Source organism: Tiliqua scincoides, chromosome 4, assembly GCF_035046505.1.
Source record: "Tiliqua scincoides isolate rTilSci1 chromosome 4, rTilSci1.hap2, whole genome shotgun sequence".
Classification (NCBI taxonomy): domain Eukaryota; kingdom Metazoa; phylum Chordata; class Lepidosauria; order Squamata; family Scincidae; genus Tiliqua; species Tiliqua scincoides.
Genome location: NC_089824.1, coordinates 183,620,440 through 183,635,579, shown reverse-complemented (window position 1 = coordinate 183,635,579; position 15,140 = coordinate 183,620,440). Strand labels below are relative to the sequence as shown.

The window sequence follows — 15,140 nt, the reverse complement described above, 5'->3', positions numbered from 1 at the left end:
GCTTTACCCTCTAGACCAGACCTCCTGCCCTCCTTTAGTGTTTCTCTTCTGATACTTCTTGTTTGCTGACTGCTAAGGTCCCTTCTTTTGTAGGTAGCGGCAGGGGTCAGCCAGGCTGGACACTGTCTGAGGGTCCCCATCCACCTGGGGCTTTTGAGTCAACCCCTGGAATTCTTAGCAGCCTGCAAGCAGCAGTATAAAATGCTGTATGGAGAGGAACCCTGTGCTGTGGTATTCCTCCTTTCCTCTGATTTGCCCCTATGCCAGGGCCAAAATTGTTACTCTGCTGCCACCATCTGGACAAAGTCAGGTAGAGCCTATCCTTGCAGGCCTCCCTCCCAGTTACATGGAGAATCCTTCCCCCCCAACCTAAACTATAGCATATAGCCAAGGGTCAAAGAGGACTGGAGCAAGCTCTGAACAGTGCAACCAATCACAGGCAGGCAGAGTTCAAATGAAAAAAAAAATTGTTTTCATAGAATCATAGAGTAGGAAAGAACCTACAAAGTAATCTAGTCCAACCCCCTGCCTGTAGCAGGAATTCCTTCTGGAGTATCTCTTGCAGATGCCTGTTGAGCCTCTATTTGAAAATCTCCAGTGAGGGAGAATCCACCACCTCCCTTGGCAATCTGTTCCACTGCCAAACTGCCCTTACCATCAGGAATTTTTTTCTGATGTCCAATTGAAATCTCTTCTCATAGAGTTCATACCCATTGGAACTGTCAGAGACAGTTGAGAACAAATTTGTCCCTTGTTTTGTTTTAAAAATACAAGGTGGGTGGCAATGAATGGATTTGGGTAGTACAAGGAGGAAAGAACAAAACAAGTAGACTTGGACAATGGCTTGGGTACTGGAAGTGCTCCAATGCTGATCTTAGCAAAAATACAAAGGGCAATTACAGGCAAACTTAACAGCAAAATAATTCCCTAACATGTCTAAATCTCACTGTTATGCCAGCAAGACACTTATGCCTGTGTCTGCTTGAGAAGTCCATTACACTTCCCAGGGAGGTAGGTGAGAACTTGACCACACAGAGATGCATCCACTGTGGGAGCAAACCAGAACACACGCAAACATTCTTGGGTATGCTGTTATGAAACCCAAGCTTGAGGATGTCATGTCAAATCATCAAATCCCTCTGATCTGGTCAGGTGGACTATGCCCAATTGGCTTACGCATGCCAGTCCTTGCAGGTGGGTTGGCTAGGGCCTATTGTTCTTGAGCAAACAAGTAAAGACATGGAATACACAAAACCACCTGTCTGCTTGGCCATGTGGTCTTTCTGCAAACAGCGCTGCCGTTTCATGTTTTACCATGTCTCAGGCAAGCCTTTTTCCAATTGAACCTTGTGCTGAAACTTTCCCTTAAGGAAAACATATAGGAAAAAAGGCGCATCCGGGGAGCTCCATTATCCCATGTTCGTAACATGCAAATGCATGTAACACAGTGGTTCTCAAACTCTCTGGGAGACTTTGAGAGCCACTAAGTTCTTGCATAGGCAGGAGGGGGGAGGCAGCAGGGGTGGGGGAAGGGAGCGGCACTGCTCAGGAGGGCTGCAGGGGCTTGGGTACACATACCCAAGCCCCTGCAGCCTCTCGGGGGCGCGGGGAGCCTGGCGCGACCTGCAGCAGGGCTCCCTGCAGCAGTGAAAGTAGATGCGGAGCGATCCTGGGGATCGCGCCACTGCCTCCTCCCTGCCTCCAGGCTGCCCCCACCCCTTAAAGGGGCAGGGCCCGCAGGCTAGGGTGTCGTGACGCGCCAGTTTGAAAAGCCCTGATGTAACATGTTGCTGGCTCTTTAGTGCTTTGAAGAGAAACACTTCTCAAACATAAAATGTTTCCTCCTTTAAAAATCTGGGCAATGGTTCACCGACTGCAGTATACTTCTTAATTGCTGATTACATTTGTATCCCACCTTTCCCCCTGAAGGAATTAAGGTTGGTATATGTGATGTGATTTCGTTTAATCTTCACAACAACCTTGTGAGGTAGGTTAGATTAAGATAGCCTAAGACCATGTAGTAGCTTTACGGCAGAGTGGGAATTTGAACTTGGGTCCTCCTGATTCAAACCCAGTACTTAGCTAGTACTATGGTGCCTCAGCATCAGGGGGAGTTCTGTTTCCGTAACCTCCGCAGATAATCAGATCTGCAGGTCAAGGCACACTAAACCCTCTGAACTCCAGCTGCATCTGGAAGGTATAGGTCCAGCCTCCACCCAGACCCCATGAGCTTGAAACCCACGATAAATTAAAACCATGGGTCCCGAATCTGCAGGTAAGGAGGCAGGACCTGTATGCACCAGTGTCTTCCACCTACAGTTTTTTCTGGACTGGTGCCTGCAACCCTATGTTGCTGCTGGTAACCACCAGAACTGTAGAACAGGATAGCTTTACATTCCTGCCCCTCTTCACAATTTGTCCCTCCTACCTCTTCAGGCAATGAAGTGGATGGGATCTTTCTAATAAACACTTGGCACATTTTAAAAGCGCATACTGAAATTCTAGTGGGCCCTGACGTACCGCTTGCATTTTGGGGACTGGGAATTCGTACTAATGTTGATGAACTGACTCTATTTCACAGATACACTATGGTAGCCCAAGAGTTGGTGATGAGGTCCAGAGGAGTTCTGAAGGAGCGTGGCTGGAGACTGGCCAATGACAAGCTGGGCTCTGGAGATGACATCTCCGTCTTTGTTATCCCCCTTGGCGGCCCAGGAGACTATACCTGACCCTAATGTCCCAGGGGCATATGGTTCATGCTGCTAGACTGCAAAAGGCACCAGCAAACTGGTGACTGCTGGAGTACTCAAGCCACCCGTCTTTTGAAGAGGATCCAAGCCATTGAACTGCAGCTTGCCTCTTACTCCTACCCATCCAAGTTTGCTACATCCTACTAGGGAGGGACAAGACATAGCCTTGGGTCAAATGGCTGTGAACAACAAGGAAGTCAAGCCTGAGCTGTTCCTCCAGGAATTATCCCTTTTGGCCTTTGAGACATAGGAAATTCCACGTTCCATTCATTTGGGGCTTTTGCCAGCATCATCCCATGGAAGGGGGTGGGTGGGCAAAAGCTGTGACATTTTGTGACCGTAGCATAGAAACGGCCTGCAGTTTCCCCAAGTCATGGCAGCAGTGACTCAGTTGGGAATACTTCCTTCCTCTTGCTCCATTGTGACAAAGGGATAACTCCAGCTTGCTTCGCCACATGCCAAGGACACCTCATCCCGACTCATCATGAATAGTCATGCCTAGTGGCCTGAACTAGAATGCCCAGTTCTGGGCCATTGATCGCTGATGCAAATAAGTAAGGTAGCACCGAACAAGCACTGCTGATCCAGGCTGCCCTAAGGAGGTCTTCGCAGCCAAACCACTCACTAATACGTGAATGTACACATTTGCTGTTTAAAAGGGATTTCTACAATGTCAGAAATTATTGTAATTAAGCTATAACTTAACCAAGTTTGTTTTTATAAAGGTGACTCCAAAGGGCAAAAGATTTCTGACATAGAACATTTTACTGGAGAAAAAAAAACTCTTTAGCCACATGGGGGCACCCTTATAAGAACAAACAAACCCGATGCAAAAGCCCTGGTTTGTTTTAACAGCTGACCTTTAAAAACAATATGGTGACACCTACTGCAGCTTAGAAAAGGGGCACATATGTCCTGTCTAGAAATGGCAAAATTGTACAATGTTCTGTACTTCTAATCTGTCCACATGTCCCTTTCTAAGCAAAGTCATGGGCTCCTGCAGTTGAAATTCTACCTCTAGCGCCCAGAGTGTTGGGTTCTTGGCTCAATGAAATACAAGGTGTTCAAAACTGATAGAGAGAATTGGGTGTGAATTTTTCACACAACTCTATTTGACAGCTTGCTACACTGTGCAAAAAGAGAACAGACCTATCCAGAGGAGCCGGGCGCTTAAATTTGGCCTTTGCAATCCATGCGAAACTGATGAGGTTTGAGAAGAAATTAAATTGCAACCTAAAAGACACCACCTGCCACTCTCATATAAAATACAGACACTAGCTATGCTGGCAGGGCTACTCTGTAGAAACACCTCCTCTAGACACTTTCGCATTATGCAAAGCCCAAGCCTGGCAGCTTGGATTTCGTCTCTTTGCAGAGTGTGGTGTCTAAGAACAGATTAAAGAACCACATAAAGGATTCTCTCTTGCTGGAAAGTGTTTTTGTCCTGCTGAATGTTGTCTGGTGAGTGTGGTGTGTACTTTGTCACCCGTGAGACACGAATAAAAGCAAATGCACCTCCTGGGAACCAAAAAGAAAGGGTGGAGATTTAATTCAATAAATCACATGTGCTGGAACGAGGATAGAACTTCCTCCTGATAGTACAGCAAGGCCTTTGGTTGTAGATTCAAAGTACTGTCTCAAATAATGCATTCAACAAATCTGGCAAGGAAGACACAATACAATCAGTTGAATAATACACATTGATAGAGCTGTGTGTCTGCAGGACACTCTTTAAGAGTGTCATTTTAAGAACTAAGAAAGATCCGTCTATTCAGTTACCAACAATAATGGTTTCTTCACACATAAGATAAATGTTTGAGTGTCTTTTTGTAGTGTGGGTTCCCCCCCCCCACTTCATCAATGATAGGTGATGGGGACAGGTCACATGACTAAGCCTTTCAAACCTTGAGGCTATTCATTAGGACTGCCTCATTAAAAAAAAAATCTTTATGCATTTATCTTTATGTTTCTCATAAACAAATATATTTATTTATAGATCACCTTTTTTTTAAAAGTCTCATAAAGCTAAGTGGGTCTCAATAGAGTGTCATTTTAAACAGTGGGTCCTGGTGGTAAAAGGTTTGGGAACCACTTTCCTATGAGATCCTGATAAAAAGGATGAAAGTGCTCTTGTACCTTCCATAGTTGGACTGATGAAGGAATGTTAGGAGGGAAAGCTTTTTCACTCCTGCAGGAGGTGCACCTGTCAGAAGTTCCTCTTCTACCTAACTTCAATGCCCACCTTAGGGTGGGCCATTGCTCAGTAGTAGAGTATGGGTTTTACATGCAGGAGGTTCTGGGTTCAATCCCCAACATCTCCAGTTAGGGCCAAGAAAGATCCTGTTTGAAATCATGGAACAATCAGTCAGTGTAGACAACACAGACCTAGTTGATCAAACTTATTGTAAGGCAGCTTCATATATTCACCCTGTCCTCTACTACCACCCCTTCTTGTTAACGAAGAAGGGAAATAGCCATTTGCAAACACCAATGTATGCATCAGTTGTGCACATGATTTATACAACTGAAGTCAGCTTGGAAAGTCAGGCCCTAAAATTAAGAGGGTGGGAATCTGCACAAAAGAAAGGATGCCAGTGGCAAGAGATAGCATCACAGTGCAAAGCTGGTAGTACAGCAAAGCCTTTGGTAGTCTTACCAAAGTAGGGCAGAAGTCAAAGGGTTCTGGAATTTGCCAAAGTCCACAATGTCTGATCCTGTACAGCAGTAAGGCAGAGTGACCAATTCCCAAATGGTTACATTCAAGAAAAAGATTAGAATACGATTGCATTGAGCAGCCAACATTTTAATTATGCAGAGCCTCCCAGCTGGTACAGAAATACATCATCTGAGCATTAAGCACAACAGATCTCTTTGTTGGGAAGAGAGAGAGGAATTCCTTACTCTCCCTCCATCCCCTTTGGGAGTGACAGAGAACAGAAGGCAGTTAGAAAATGCAGCAAGATGTGGGCTGGATGAACATAAGAACATAAGAACAGCCCCACTGGATCAGGCCATAGGCCCATCTAGTCCAGCTTCCTGTATCTCACAGCGGCCCACCAAATGCCCCAGGGAGCACACCAGATAACAAGAGACCTCATCCTGGTGCCCTCCCTTGCATCTGGCATTCTGACATAACCCATTTCTAAAATCAGGAGGTTGCACATACACATCATGGCTTGTACCCCATAATGGATTTTTCCTCCAGAAACTTGTCCAATCCACTTTTAAAGGCGTCTAGGCTAGATGCCAGCACCACATCCTGTGGCAAGGAGTTCCACAGACCGACCACACGCTGAGTAAAGAAATATTTTCTTTTGTCTGTCCTAACCCGCCCAACCCGCTGGTTCTGGTATTATGTGAGAGTGTAAAGAGCATCTCCCTATCCACTCTGTCCATTCCCTGCATAATTTTGTATGTCTCAATCATCTCCCCCCTCAGGCGTCTCTTTTCTAGGCTGAAGAGGCCCAAATGCCGTAGCCTTTCCTCATAAGGAAGGTGCCCCAGCCCCGTAATCATCTTAGTCGCTCTCTTTTGCACCTTTTCCATTCCCACTATGTCTTTTTTGAGATGCGGCGACCAGAACTGGACACAATACTCCAGGTGTGGCCTTACCATAGATTTGTACAACGGCATTATAATACTAGCTGTTTTGTTCTCAATACACTTCCTAATGATCCCAAGCATAGAATTGGCCTTCTTCACTGCCGCCGCACATTGGGTCGACACTTTCATCGACCTGTCCACCACCACCCCAAGATCTCTCTCCTGATCTGTCACAGACAGCTCAGAACCCATCAGCCTATATCTAAAGTTTTGATTTTTTGCCCCAATGTGCATGACTTTACACTTACTGACATTGAAGCGCATCTGCCATTTTGCTGCCCATTCTGCCAGTCTGCTCACTTCACTGCTCAACCCTGTCTCCAGGTCATTTATGAAGAGCTTCTCAAAATCCAGTATCTGGTGGGACAGAAATATAAATCAATGAATTCATTTTGGTGCGGATCTTCTTCTGTGTCAAACTAATATCATGTTCTACTCTGCTGTGAAGTATAGCATAAGAAAAGATGCTAGACTGACTCCTAGTGCTGATAGGAGGTGACATCTCCTATACCAGTTATAGTTTTTTCTTCAGTGTTGCCTCCTAGTGCCAACAGCTGTTAGCTTCAATGATTAGAACAGCAACCTCCATGTCAAACAAACTGATGAAAACCCCCACGTGCAACTTGAGGATAGGTTCAGACATTACATTATCCTTCCCATGCATAATTTTGTATGTCTCAAATATTTCCTCCCTCAGGTGTTTCTTTTCTAGGCTGAAGAAGCCCAAACGCCATAGCCTTTCCTCATAAAGAGGGTGCCCCAGCCCAGTAATCATATTAGCTGCTCTCTTTTGCACCTTTTCCATTTCCACTGTCCTTTTTGAGATGTGGTGACCAGAATGGGACGCAATACTCCAGGTGTGGCCTTACCATCGATTTGTACAACGGCATTATAATATTAGCCGTTTTGTTAGCATAGCCGTTTTGTTAGCATAGCATTGGCCTTCTTCACTGCCGCTGCACATTGGATCAACACATTCATCGACCTGTCCTCCACCACCCCAAGATCTCTCTCCTGATCTTTCACAGACATCGCAGAACCCATCAGCCTATATGTGAAGTTTTGATTTTTTTGCCCCAATGTGCATGACTTTACACTTACTGACATTGAAGCGCATCTGCCATTTTGCTGCCCATTCTGCCAGTCTGGAGAGATCCTTCTGGAGCTTCTCAAAATCACTTCTGGTCTTTACCACTCGGAAAAGTTTGGTGTCGTCTGCAAACTTAGCCACTTCACTGCTCAACCCTGTCTCCAGGTCATTTATGAAGAGGTTGAAAAGCACCGGTCCCAGGACAGATCCTTGGGGCACACCGCTTTTCACCTCTCTCCATTGTGAAAATTGCCCATTGACACCCACTCTCTGCTTCCTGGCCTCCAACCAGTTCTCAATCCATGAGAGGACCTGTCCTCTAATTCCCTGACTGTGGAGTTTTTTCAGTAGCCTTTGGTGAGGGACCGTGTCAAACACCTTCTGAAAGTCCAGATATATAATGTCCACGGGTTCTCCCAAATCCACATGCCTATTGACCTTTTCAAAGAATTCTATAAGGTTCGTGAGGCAAGACTTACCCTTACAGAAGCCATGCTGACTCTCCCTCAGCAAGGCCTGTTCATCTATGTGTTTATTAACACATAGATGTTCATAGGCCTGTTCATCTATGAATATTAACAATGAACACAGGGGAGCAGCAAAACCTAGAGATTAGTCCATTCCCAGAATGAGAAATTAAGCCTAAACTTCAGATAAGGGTTGCATATTTTGTAAACTCTCCCAAATCAGAGGAAATGGAAGATCATCCAAAGTGGCTAATCCTAAACATTTGGGCAGGAGAAAGGAGGGAGCCATGGAAGAAAATGTTAAATCAGGCTGGAGAGAAAACACTCATCTGCATTCAGACAGGAATTTTCTTTAAAATGTAGAACATGATAATGCACATTTTCCCAGCTCAAATATAACAAAGAATTTTATGGTATCTTCCAAATGTATTGCACCATGAGCTTTTGTAGGTAAGAACCAGGATTGTTTTTTTTAAACTCTTGCAGGGTAGCTAAGGTCACATTTGATAGCAATAAGGCAAAGGAAATTGCTAATACTATTTGGACAGTAATGATTTTGAGAGAGGGTGCAGTACAGAATAGTACACAAGTCAAGCTACACAAGCTTGTGTCAGTGTCAAGTGTCAGCTCAAGGACCCAACAGAGCTCAAGGTCAATGAAGAGAAATGGGCAAAACGCAGAGCAGACTCAGAAGTGCACATCAAAGTGTTTGAAAAACCATAGGGATGGAATACAATAGAGATTTCCACCAAGCAGATGAACTGGAAATGTACCTTATCCACCTGAGAACTGTTGATACTGGCTGGCAGAAGCTCTCCAGAATGTATCTATTTAGCTAAATAAACCACTTTGTGAACTACTTTTTGTAGTCTGGATTGAACCAAAGGGTGATGGGTGACATCAAGCCTGGCAACTCTGGAATCATTATGGTAGGCAGCGAGCTGATGGTGGCAATGGCTTTTAATGCTTCTACAGCAATGATTCTGAAAACATGTTTCTGCAGCAATAAGTCTCATTCCATCCTCTGGGACTGACTCCCATCTAGATCGGAATGCAAAAATCACAGCCTTGAAGTACTTACTAGGCTAGCCTTCGTAGACACTAGCTCTTGTACAGCTAGGCTAGCCCTTGTATTCTAGGCCCTTGTAGGTGAGTCAGAAGGATTATGTACCCCAGCACTAATGAATGCTTGCACTGGAAAATGGCTACAGTAATGAGATTTGGGGGTTTGTAAGAAACAAGTAAAGCACCATTTGTTAAAGTTTTGTGAGCATTCAAGCACAGGGAGAAATCATGTAATGTCTGAACCTATCCTCAAGTTGCACGTGGGGGTTTTCATCAGTTTGTTTGACATGGAGGTTGCTGTTCTAATCATTGAAGCTAACAGCTGTTGGCACTAGGAGGCAACACTGAAGAAAAAACTATAACTGGTATAGGAGATGTCACCTCCTATCAGCACTAGGAGTCAGTCTAGCATCTTTTCTTATGCTATACTTCACAGCAGAGTAGAACATGATATTAGTTTGACACATAAGAAGATCCGCACCAAAATGAATTCATTGATTTATATTTCTATCCCACCAGATACTGGATAAACAGAGTCCTCCCCACCAGTGACAGCTTAGCTATGTGAAGTTAACCAATGGCCTCTTTAACTGCTGAGGACAGCCATCAGTTGGCATTTGAGCATGGGAAGAAGCATCAGATACAAACATAAACAACATACTGCCAAGTAAGAACTGGTATTCAGCAAGTGTCACATATTAGTGGCTGCCACTGTTCCCATCTCAACCCTGCAAATAATTATGAAGATTATGAAAAAAAAATTATTAAACTTCACAGCATTTTCAGTGCTACCTCCAAAGGCAGGAGTTTTGTGACAATCCAATACATAGGAGGCAGGTCAGAGAATGATTTTAGCTCTGCACCATTAGACAGATAACATTAGACAGATCCCAGGGGAGAGAAGAGCTGTCATTGATTGATTAATTGATGAATGGAAAGAAGAAGGGGTTTAGATATCTGGTCTAGATTAATAATAATGGCATTTACATCTATTGCTTGTTGGGGGGAAATGTACAAGGGCCATCCATCTTCAGACATTAAGGGTGTGCCTGCACCTGTCATAGGTTGGAAAGTGAAGTTCAAATCCACTACACCAGTGCTTCTCAAACATTTTAACACTGGGACCCACTTTTAGAAAGATAATCTGTCAGGACCTACCAGAAGTGACATCATCAAGCTGAAAAATGTTTTAAAATCCTAGGCTGCAATCCTATCCTCACTTACCCAGGAGTAAGACCCACTGACTTCCATTGTTAAAAGCATATACATAGTAGCCTGTTAAAAAGTACAAATCTGTAACATTTCCCTAAATGCAGTCACATACCATCAAGCCTAATGTATTAAAATATTGAAATGAAAGGGAACCCACCTGAAATTGGGTTCCAATCCACGGCTTGAGAAACACTGCACTATACACTTTCCCTGCCCTGATGAGACTGTACCACATTCAAGAAACAGGTGACCTAAGCTGGCTGGGACTACCTGCAAGACAGCAATTACATTCGCTTGCAACTTTCAATAGAAACAATTTGATTCTTTATGCATCTGTACACACCAATAAACCTGCAGTGAAATTTGACTCATCAGTTTCTTCACTTCTCACACTTAATCCTGGGAATGGCCATCATATTTTTTTCTACAGTGAAATGTTCTGTTAAACAGGCCACTGACCCCAACTCCTCTTTGCTAAAGAGTAGTTATGTTATCAGGGGGCAATCCAGATTGGGACTGCAGAGAGGGAGAGGGTGTGTGTGTGTGTGTGTGTGTGTGTGTGTTAGCTCTGCCATAGTCCCAGTCCATATCCTCCCTCCCCATGGCCGCTACTTGGCCCAGGAAGAAAGTTTCCATTTGCACCCATGGTGCCTTCCATCTGGAGCAAATAGCAGCCACAGAAGGGATTTGAGGATCTAGACTGGAACAATGGGGGGGTGCCAAGGTTAAAGGCCACAGTCTCATTTCAGATCTGCTTTTCACTCCCTGGCTGCTACTCAGCAAAGAAATACTAAACATGCCATGAATAGCAACGGGTTAACATGACATGACATTCAGTAAAGGCATTTGACAGATTCTGTCTGTTGAGGATAGTCGAGTGCTTTTACTTGAAAGTAAACCCCAGTGAACTCAATGGAATGTGCTTCTCAGTCAACAAACATAGGATTTGGCTGGAAGTAACTTATGCAGAAAGATCGGAACAGTTACTCCAAATCCTATAAGTGACATTTACAACACTACTCAGAACCACCATTGGGATTTTTCCAGCTGTAACAAAACTGTCTTAACATCAAACTAGGAACAAATGGGGAAGTTCCAGTGGTAATTCACAAGGGAAGGGCTGCTTTGACCACACTGAAGGTGCCAAGAACAGAGCAAGAAGAAAAGGGAAGAGAATAAATGAGGGATGGAGAGGTTTAATCATAGCCACTCACATGGCCTGAAACAAGTCAGGCTGCAGCCTACTAAATCTGGCTGAAAGGCTTTCCCTTTCTGGTTCTCACGGGGATTTAGAAAACCAAAGCCAATCCTCCTCCCAGCCATTGGGTTGAACTTTTTCGATTCAGGCAGGATAAAAAAAAAACCTCCCAAAGGCCTCTGGCTGCAGCCCAGCCAACCTCAAAGCCATGTCCCTGAAAAAGCTTTCAGACTCAGATTCCATTTTCTTAATTTTCTGGGCTTCAAAGAGATGTTACCATAGAGAGGGGGAAGGAGTGGTGCTGGTTGAGCCATTTCTACACTGGCTCCCAGCCAGTAACACAGGTCTATGCAGAAACAGAATTGGGTCTCCTTAGCAAGAGATTGTTGATGGCTTTACAGAAGTGGTGAGTCTTAGCCTGGGGTCATGCACATGGCTCTGACACTGTTATTACTGCATCCATACAGCAGCATCAACACACATAACTATAATGTATGACAAAGCAGGTTTTAGCCCTAACAAACCTACAGTGCAAAGTGAGATGGTGCAGAGAAACAGCGGAGAGAGGTGATAGTAGGAGAAACAAGACTAACAAGGGATGAATGTGAACAAATGCACAAATGTGTTTCTTCAGGGCATCATGGATTAGATCAGTTTTAAGGAACAGCCCATAGAGAGAGAGAGACAAATTAGGAGGGCTTTACTGCCAAATTACATATTTAAAAGCAGGACGTGTATGCTCACACCTATTTATCCACATAGAAGAGCCTAATCCAACACTTTTAAGTTCCACTGATTTATATGGGAATGAACTGAGCGCATGTTTAAGGCTGCAGTCACTTATTTGGGACTAAGTCCTACTGAACTTATTAACTGTATTGTGCCCAGTATTTTTCTCTCTGTAAGCATGGACAAATGCGCATACTTATAAAATAATGCAATGAATCCATGATCTTTAACCCATTTTGGCCCAGTCCACAGGTGTACACATTTGATCCTTGTTGTGTATATGCAACATTGGGCAGAAATGGCTTAACTAGAATCCACAAGGTGGGGTCATCGCTGAATGGAAGGTGCTATGCAACCCTAAGCATGCTCACCCAGAAACATGTTCCATTGTATTCAATGGGGCTTACTCCCAGGTAAGTTTCTTTCGGACTGTAGTTGTAGCAAGTTTCTGGTAAGGGTGAGATTTGACCTGATAATGCCTGCTACTACATGTCTTTTGCCACTACAGTGGAAGGAACTTGGAAGAAAGTGCCACTGATTTCAATGGACCTGCTGCTGAGGAAATGCACAGTGGACTGTATCCTAAATATAACTTCCAAATGCTTTCAATTGCCAAAATTTCCAAATTTTATCACCACACTACCCGGGGGGTGAACATGCAGTGCGAACAAATATCTAACAGCAAGCCCCTTTGAACATTTCAGGGCTTGCTTCTGAGTTAACACATATGAAGGCATGTACTACCAGGTTTATTTGTATAAATGTAGGCTCTCTTTCCAAGAGAATCCCCAGGGCGGTTTATGATTCCTCCCCTACCCCAAACCCAGCAACTAGGAGCTGACTTCAACATTGTAACACATATAACATAGGGTTGTTGTAAAGACAAACTCAGGGAAGGAATTGTACAGTATACACCACTCTTTGAGTTCCCTGAGCTCTTTGAGGAGGGTGGGTATGTATGTATGGATCTATCAATGGATGGATGGATCCATTGATAAATTCATCCATCTCCACCCTCCTTGATCGATAGATACTACTTTTACAGCCATGAAACCCAATTTCCACCTGGGGGGGCATAGCTTCAGAACAAAAAATAATAAAGCAAACAATACCTTTAAGCATGTGCAGAGTGCATTCCAACGTCACTAAGTACCATAACTCACTACAACCATCACCCATGTTGAATTTGGACAAAAGAGCTTCCAGGAGGTCTCCAGGGCTGAACCGATCTCTGGAGAACATCTCATTTCAGAACCCAGACTCTGCTCCTACAAAATGATGCATTTCTCTATAAAGAATCCCAGTAGTACAGCCAAGGCTTGAGAACCACCACCCCCCCCCCATACGTGTAGCGACCACTCTTCGCAAGAGCACGCTCTGTACATGCTCAGAGGCCACGCCCTCGGGCTGAGCCCCCCCGCTCCCAACACGGCCCCGCGAAGCTCAGCTGGGCACGGTCCACTCCCTTGCGATCCTGCGGCCCTTCGCGTGGGGTGCCGACGCCCGGCCTGACCCCTCCCGGAGGCGGAGCGGGAGGCGTAGTGTGAGTTGCAAGGAGGGAGGTCGGGGCCGCCTTCCCGGTGCTCCGGCCGCTTAGTGAGGCTCGAGAGGGGAGTGAGCAGAGCCGGACTCGGCGTTAAGGTACTGGGGGGAGTGGTGAGCAGGCAATCGGGGCGCCGTCGCCAGGGATTCGTCTCCCGCTTGTGTGCGCTCTTCAAGTAGCCAGGCGTGGAGAGGTGCTTGGCTGCCGGACTCTGGACTAAGGGAGTGTCGCCCTGCCTGCGCTGCGGTGGGGGGGGGGGTTTGAGTATGGGGTCGTTGCACTGAGTAGGATCAGGCGCTCTAGGTGACTTGCGAAAGCGCCCTAACCAGGTTTACTCAGTGCACATCGCCCTGAGTTGTGGGAGCGCATACCAGAGCGTAACCTGAGGATGGGGAAAGCCCGCGTTTAGACACGTGTACACGAAGGTGATTTTCACCGAGTTCATGGGACTGAGGCTGTAATCCTATCCACACTTTCCTGGGATTAAACCCCATTGACTACAATGGGACTTAGTTCTGAGTAGACATGCATAGGCTTGTGCTGTGACTTCCTGGTAAGTGACTCTGGCTACAATCCTAGCCACATTTTCCTGAGAGTAAGCCCCATTGACTATAATGGAACTTACTTCTGAGTAGACATGCATAGGATTGGGCACTCTGATTGCAGTCTTCCTCATGCCTCGACGTTTTAATGACTGTTATAGTATTAAGTAGTTTGATCATTCCCCCCCTTCCCATATTCACACACCGCCATACACAGTGAATGTCTATAGGTGAAGTAGCAAAATTAGGTGTTGCCTAGTTATTCCAGGTCAGTGCCTAGCATAGGAGCTCTGTTGATCCAGCCAAAGGCTTGTCTGGTCCAGTACAGAACCTTGCTTGCTACAGTGGCCCAGTAGTTGCTTTGGGAGATGAAAGTACTGTATATCTGTATGGAGACTGTGGGTTTACAGTGATGTGAGTGATTCCTATAGAACAGTGGTTCCCAAACTGTGAGCTGAGGCTCCCTAGGGGGCCATCAAAACCAGACAAGGAACCGTGGAATCCTTGCAAAAAAAAACTTTTCGCCCTATACTATTTATGGTAACTCGAATGGGAGGCCATGGCCCAGTAGGTCAAGAGAGCCGCCAGTCAAAAAAGTTTGGAAACCACTGCAGCAGAGAAAGACTGAGGCAGTGGGAAGAGAAGGAAGTAGTTGCTGTAACTTTCTGTGGGTAAAATGGCTGAAGGCTTGGGGGGGAAAGAAGTAATAGATTTGCTTCATGTTCAGCCTTCTTTTCTGACTCAAAGAGCCCCTGAATGACAATGGTATAAAATCAATCAAAAAATGCATGGAAGTACTGTACGTTGAAGCTTCTATGAAAAGGAAAGCAAATGACATCAAGACAGACTGAACACCACACCTATCTTCTCTCCCTCCCAAAATGCGTGGTGGGAACAAAAAGGCCTTAGTCAGCTTCAAAATAGACGTAGAATGTGTACGT

General features: G+C 45.1%; 2 protein-coding genes and 1 long non-coding RNA gene across 5 annotated transcripts in view; 2 read left to right on the top strand and 1 right to left on the bottom strand.

Moving 5' to 3' along the window:
* PPM1J (protein phosphatase, Mg2+/Mn2+ dependent 1J) overlaps window positions 1-4,275 on the top strand; it is a 38,011-nt gene extending 33,736 nt beyond the window's left edge. For both annotated transcript variants that reach the window (XM_066623274.1, XM_066623275.1), the window contains exon 10: window positions 2,582-4,275. In XM_066623274.1, the coding sequence (XP_066479371.1) occupies window positions 2,582-2,729 (148 nt within the window). In that variant the 3' untranslated portion in view covers window positions 2,730-4,275. The remainder of the gene's footprint in view (window positions 1-2,581) is intronic.
* On the bottom strand, window positions 4,275-13,715 carry LOC136647633 (uncharacterized). Of its 2 annotated transcripts, XR_010794288.1 has the most exons (4): window positions 13,227-13,715; window positions 10,345-10,457; window positions 6,602-6,710; window positions 4,275-4,409 (listed from the first exon to the last, which is right to left on the bottom strand). It is a non-coding gene; the product is annotated as an uncharacterized lncRNA (long non-coding RNA). The 2 variants fall into 2 exon arrangements; XR_010794287.1 differs by lacking the exon at window positions 6,602-6,710 and having other exon boundaries at window positions 13,227-13,713.
* Window positions 13,639-15,140, top strand: part of RHOC (ras homolog family member C) — a 34,039-nt gene continuing 32,537 nt past the window's right edge. Inside the window, exon 1 of the mRNA XM_066623276.1 lies at window positions 13,639-13,755. The gene's annotated coding sequence lies outside the window, so the exon portion shown is untranslated. The remainder of the gene's footprint in view (window positions 13,756-15,140) is intronic.